The sequence below is a fragment of the Nannobrachium achirus genome (genome assembly GCF_963921795.1).
Source record: "Nannobrachium achirus genome assembly, chromosome: 3".
Taxonomy (NCBI): Eukaryota; Metazoa; Chordata; class Actinopteri; order Myctophiformes; family Myctophidae; genus Nannobrachium; species Nannobrachium achirus.
The window spans coordinates 59,192,016-59,198,799 of NC_137812.1; the positions used below are offsets into that span (position 1 = coordinate 59,192,016).

At 42.3% G+C, this 6,784-nt stretch overlaps 1 protein-coding gene across 1 annotated transcript; it reads right to left on the reverse strand.

Moving 5' to 3' along the window:
• Positions 1 to 558: 558 nt before the first annotated feature.
• On the reverse strand, positions 559 to 5,682 carry LOC308281256 (short coiled-coil protein A). Its single transcript, XM_080721390.1, has 4 exons — positions 5,557 to 5,682; positions 4,567 to 4,638; positions 4,097 to 4,177; positions 559 to 930 (listed from the first exon to the last, which is right to left on the reverse strand). Exons 2-4 carry the CDS (start codon positions 4,583 to 4,585, stop codon positions 788 to 790), a joined length of 243 nt encoding a protein of 80 aa, XP_080577516.1. The 5' UTR covers positions 4,586 to 4,638; positions 5,557 to 5,682; the 3' UTR covers positions 559 to 787.
• Between the last annotated feature and the right edge of the window lie 1,102 nt (positions 5,683 to 6,784).

The following is a 6,784-nucleotide window of genomic DNA, read 5'->3' on the forward strand; positions in this document are numbered from 1 at the left end:
AGATTAAAGTTTTGCCACATGATTGGACAATACTATGCTGTGCCAAGTTACTTATTTGAGAATTTAGCAACTTTAGCCAACTCAACGTTTCTCCAAATGACACTATCTGAATTTTAAATGTAACATGGACAGCGTGCATATTAAAAGAAACAAGGAAAATGTATTTGCAAATACTATTTACTCCAAATCTGACAGAGTGAGAATGAACCCTATGTACAAATAACCCCTAGCCAGGTGTCTTGCCAGTTGTTCCAATGGTTCAGTATACAATTCTTTTTTTTTTCACCGTTTTCTAGCTGAGCTAGAATCTTGTACTAGTGATCCAAGGATGACCTTTAGTCTCTAGGAAGGAGAGAAAGCTGCTACAGAACAGAGCTGGCCAATACTGTCATTAAATCAGTCAGTTATGTCCAAGTCTTAACTTAGTGAATCATTAGGATAGGTGACTTCAGGGGAACATCCTTGATATTGAACATGAATCCTATCAATGCATTGTAAAAACCAAAAACAGAACACTTGAAAGACATGTGAGTTCTTGACACACACAATGCATTGGCCTTTTTCTTTTTAGATTTTCATGTCATCACAATATAATTCACATTGAATATCATCAAATTCCCCTTTTAACTGTTAGTTTGTATTTTTTTTGATGCAAGTAATTTTGATTAAACTCATTTGACTTTAGTAAAGATCCAAGTCTGTTAAGGAAACAACTTCATCTCTGTGTCTCTGTGGTGGCTTTACTCTTCCCTGGTGTTTGTCTACAGGATTATCCAGGGCCTCCTCCTTACTTCCGTTTGCTCTTGGTGTCGGTGGTCTGGAACACGCTGGAGGCAGACATGAGGTTCTCAATGTATTGACCGAGAACCTGGTTCTCAGACTTGAGCTTGAGGTTCTCCTCCTTGACCGCATCCACCCGTGCTGACAGGTCTGCAACATAGGAAAGTCAAGCAAAGATTATTCCAAAAACAATATAATTCATTAATCCATGCATTGTTAATACATCCCTTTATGAGTACAGTGGGCCCCAGCTGGTTAGTCTGTCTAATGTTACCAACTTTGGCAATCAGCAAAACTGATATTTCAATCAGCTTTCATGAGCTAAAAATCAAATGCTCTAGCTAAACAGTGAATGTGGCTTGTTATGTTATGAAACGCTTAGCTACAATGGCAAGTGGATGAAATTCACAAGCCACAGAGGCCAATAAAATAAAGTAATAATTAATTAAATAATTGCACTGTATTTAGGGAGCCTTGAGGACTGGGGGCGTTTCCTGAGCCAGCTTAATGTACAAGTACAGCCCCTGGACATGACTTTAGGTCAAGATGGCAAAACAAATTATTCGTTATTGGGGCACTGATGGCAGGAGCATCAGTCACAAAGACTGCTGGGCTAGTGATTCCATACAAACAGTGACTTAAAGTGATAGTTCACCTATTTTTGACATAAAGCTGTGTGAAATACTTGCCATTAAAACAGTGGTTAAAAATGTATTAATTGATTACCAGAGTCCCGTGGTCAGAGTTCTGGTCAGTTTTAGATGAATATTAAGTAGTTCCAATGGGGTGGGGGCCATTTGGCGTGGCCCAATCATTGAAAATAGATTAATCCACAAAACTAGCGTCATTTGTATTGTTGGCCTATTTCTACCATATAGAGCGAGGTTTCGTTCTGATCAGCTGACTGCAAAGCACCTTGTTTTGGGGAAATACGTTGCAGCGGCGTATTGATACTGGACACAAAAAATAGTACCATGTGACAGAGTGGTCAAAGTTGAACGAAAGTTGGTCTATTTGGTAGAAATAGGTCAACAATACAAATGACGCTAGTTTTGTGGATTCATCTATTTTTAATGATTGGGCCAGGAGCCCCTGCCAAATCACCGGAACTACTTTATATTCATCTAAAACTGACCAGAACTCTGACCACGGGACTCGGGTAATGGATTAATACATTTGTAACCACTATTTTAATGGCAAGTATTTCACACAGCTTCATGTCAAAAATAGGTGAACTATCACTTTAAAGGGATATTACACTTTCAAAGTCATTTTATCGTCTAATCAGGCTTTTATGAACACCCTGAACAGTTTTTAATTTGCTTCATTCAATATTTAGATATTTGATGTAAATGTTACCAGGCCCTCCAGGCCCAGGGCCTCTCCCCACACACACCCATTGTAACTTCAAACTCCATTTTAACCGTGATAAATTAATTAAAAACAACCATTATTTTTTCTGGTGACTCAAACTACCCTCCTAATACGTGAGCAGGCCGTGTTTTTTCGATAACTTTTTTCATTTATTTTTAATAATCCATTTTTGTATTAAATATTTTTCATTTTCCCAAATAATTATTAAAAATTAATGAAAAAAGTTATCGAAAAAACACGGCCTGCTCACGTATTAGGAGGGTAGTATGAGTCAACAGAAAAAACAACGGGTGTTTTTAATGAATCTATCATGGTTAAAATGGAGTTTGAAGTTACAATGGGTGTGTATGTGGAGAGGGCCTGGGCGTGTCGGGCCTGGTAACATTTACATCAAATATCTAAATATTGAATGAAGCAAATTAAAAACTGTTCAGGGTGTTCATAAAAGCCTGATTAGACGATAAAATGACTTTGAAAGTGTAATATCCCTTTAAGTGACTTTTGATCCATGTGAGATTCAATCAGTAAATAGTGTGAGAATTCATGGTAAAGGGTGCACATTATGCATTAGAGTGATATAAGGAAACTCCTAAGAGAAACTCTTGGTCGGGTGGCTTAAGATGTCAATTAGACTGTGTCAGCAAGAACAGTCAGTGTGTTTGTTACTACATAGAGAGGGAAGTTATAGTAGAGTTGTAGCACATCCACCCATCAGTACGGGTTTGAATGCTTGACCCCTTCAGTGAGGGGTCCTGTGGCTCTGTTGAGGACATTCTCTTGACATAGTTTGGGCCTACTACACACCACTATAATTTCATTTAAAAAAGACTGGAGAGGTGGCCAGGTGGCTAAGAATGAACAACCAGGATAAAAAGAGCATTTTGAGGTACTTTTACTTTAAGGCTGCAGCCACACCAAAGTATGGTCGCCACTTGCCAGCGGATAAACACTTTTTGTGCGCAGCTGACTAAAAACAGAGAGTGCATTCTGTCCCAAAGCCAGTGCTGCGCCTGTCAGTCACGCTCCCCATTCCGTCTGTCATTATCGTCCTTCTTTACCGAGGCTGCACACTTGTTTGTTATATATTTTTGTAATCTAAAAATAATATCAACTTCATCCCATTTTTTTTACAGTCTATGCTTCATCCCATGATCTGGCCGAATGATTGTGTGATGAGTTGCTGTCATTCTGGAAGTCTGTTACGGATCATTTGTTTAATTGGCTCGTTGAGTCGTTGGACTCTCAATTTCAGAATCAGAATTATTTATTTCAATCAGTGAATAAATAGCCTGGGATCGCTTCCAATTTCGGGCTTTTGATTCGGTCGGGAGCGGATGACGTCTCACGTCATTTTGTATTCAAAACGGACTACAATTTGGCCGGAACTACCGACCGGAATCAGTTTTAACCTGGTTTTGCGCATGCGCTAACTGGGATAAAACTGATTCCGGTCGGTAGTTCCGGCCAAAGTGTAGTCCGTTTTGAATACAAAATGACGTAAGATATCATCCGGTCTAGACCGGATCAGACGACCTGTTTAGTAAACGAATACCAGGCTTTCTCTCAGGAAAGCCTGGTGAGGCGAGGTTAGTGAATAAATAGGCCTACTTTAATATTAAATAAATACAGCTTAATGAAGTATCAAGTGGGGAAAAAAAGCACGGCACTGCGAGCTTGTATATCTGCTATTGCCCTTTTTTTGCAAGGGGGGGGGGGCGTAGGCGGGGGACGCGTTAGATATGGGTTCAGCCCGAGACAAAACTAGGCGCCCATACAGATATATGTACTGTATATGGGAATCCTTCACTTAAAGCACAGCAACCTCAGCCATTGTGGCCATTGTGGCCGCCGGGCCTGCGAGTTGGTGTTAGTGAGCATAAGAAAGAGTCATAGTAGTGAATAACAGATGGAAGGGCAAGAGAGAAAGAAAGGCATAGTGTACCTTCCAGCGTGTGCTGAAGTTCCAGAACCTGATTTATGAGCCTGGTCTTCTCTTCCACCTCCACTTGGTTCTCCATGTCTCCTGAAGCACACACACATGTTCCATGTTACATCACGGTTTACACGGTTTACACTTACAGTTGAGGCATTTAGCAGACGCTTTTAATCCAAAGTGACTTACAATAAGCAGGTAATATATCGATATAATAAGCAAGATAATATGTCAGTACATCAACAACAATATAACAATGCATAGGGAATATCAATCTAGAAAAAACAACAACATAGGTAGAACACGCACCTAATCAGTAAAAAAAAGAGAAAAAAAAAAAACGTTTCTAAAACCTAAATATTATATCCATCACGCCCATAAGCATGCTTACTGCAATTACAAGGTCTCTCTCTCTCTCTCTCATACGCTGTACTTATTCTTTCCTCACAAGACAACCAGATACACAAAAGCAGCCATACCATCTATGTCACAGTTCATGGTGAAGAGCTCAGTGTCCTGTTTGGTATACAGGGCTGCAGTTCGACTGTCCACTGTAAAGAGATAAGACAAGACAATGTACAGTCAATGAGGAGAGAGCCGAACAGTGGGATAGGGAGGGGTTGTTGTGAATGTGATCCACACAACAAACTTCAGTGAGTGTAAATACTGGTGTTGTCAATCAAGTACACATACTGCTGTCTGTCTTGTGCACTGATCCGCTATCGTTCTAAAGAGAGGGTAGCTCCAGGTGAGGGGAGGCGCTACAAAGGAAATGCATGAAAATCTATATAAATTCGCCATTTTTCTCTCTCACGTTAGTTCAAAGGATCGGTTCTTTTTGACACGCGATACGGTCGTACCACGGAATATAAAGCAGGCCGACGCCACGCCCAGGCCGATATGGAGCCCCACGTCCAGCAAAGCTACGTAACAATAACATCAACACGAATCCCAATCGAATTAGCTGGTGCACTGCTACCGCAATGCTACACAGCCTGGGCTGATGATGGACATGGACAATGGTTGAAAATGTCCAATGTGTAACATCTCAGAAGACTGTGGGAAATCATCATGTGAAAACACGCTCGTTTACAGTGCAACGTTAATGGGAACTAATACTGACACAGACACTCTGCCATCTCCATCCATTTAACGCCGCGTTGTACAACATGATCGATGATGGAAGATAGAGGTACGACGAGAATGAGAGAAAAAAAACGTGAAAATATCACGAGACGTTGACACCCTTGAATATCGTGATGACATTAGATTAGAGTCATGTCATCCAGCTTCAGCTTTAACCGGCAGTAGATGTAGCTAACAGAAATACTGAAACATAAACACTGATGTAACGTACTAGCATGCTAGCTAGCTAGCCAGTTAGCCTGTGTGGGGAGAATTCACCAATCAACGACATTCTCGCCTTGCAAACCAGTCGGTCGGCTGTTTATGTCGACGTTAAGGTTTACCTTCGGTGAGACAAGAAAGGTCCGCTTGGTTTCGATCAGGTAACCTTGTAAACAAGACACTGCAGATTGCTTCTGGTGATGAGACTACACTAAACCTTACCTCACTCTCTCTCTCTCACTCACATCACATCATCATCCGATCCAACACCACACGACCACACTGTATTTACCAAGGTGTACCGCCAGAGGGAGACAGAATACAAATACGTTTTCATGGCACCTCAGTGGAGAGCTGGAAACGCAGTGTAGGCCAGTCAATCTGAGGTTTGACCCAAAAGAAATTGCAATAGTACTGGTTCAATGTTTTTTGAGCGGTGGTAGCCGCTCCTGTGATTCGCTTTCAAGATGTTACTGGCCGTGTATGTCTGTCGCCTGCCGTGTATGTCTGTCGCCGGCCATACCTCTCCTGACCACACACACAGACCACACACACACACACACACGTTAAAGGAGGGGCGCTATTGAGCAGGGCAGACAACACACTCTCTCTCTCCCTCTCCCTCTCTCTCTCTCTCTCTCTCTCTCTCTCACACACACACACACACACACACAGCGCAACGGTGGGGGCTTGAGTGTGGGGAACACGCACCACTGAGGCAGACAACACACTCTCTCTCTCTCTCTCTCTCTCTCTCTCTCTCTCTCTCTCTCTCACGCGTTGGTCAGGGACCGCGTTGGTCAGGGACGTGCAGAGAATGTTAAGAGAGGCAGGGGCTGACATTTCTAAAAGGGCCCTTTGGTGGACAATTCTCTCTTAAAAGGGCAGGGGCTCAAGCCCCGTTTGATGTCTGTGTGCACGTGCCTGACGACTGGCGTTGGTAAAAGCAAGAGCAGTATCATCGCATCGTCTATGCGAAGCGTGGAACAACCACGATGTGAAACGAGCAATTATAATCACACCAATGGATTATGTTTTCGTTTGAACCAAATTAGGTAGTCTACAGAGGGACGGAGGGAGTTTTACCGTGAACGTGGCTGCGTGCAGGCAGACTTGTGAGAGAAGAAATCCATGCTTTACACAGTGTTTTCGGTGGAGAAGTCTCGTAAACAGTCTGCCTTCCCGTCCCTACCAAATGAGTCGCCCGTTTCAGCTTGACTCGTTATCATTCTGAATCAATTAAAGTTACATTGTGTGAAACGTGAGCACGTTTAACTCAAGAGGCAAAGCACTGTCTGCTAGGCGGAGGACGGTCAGTGTAGGGAAAGTTCAGTAGCTGGAGGTTTATTC

Bases quoted from the DNA above. Each gene is read 5' to 3' on its own strand.
- LOC308281256 (XM_080721390.1), bottom strand. The intron at 931-4,096 runs GTACACTATGCC...CCTATGTTGCAG, and splicing joins ACTTCAGCACACGCTGGAAG to ACCTGTCAGCACGGGTGGAT.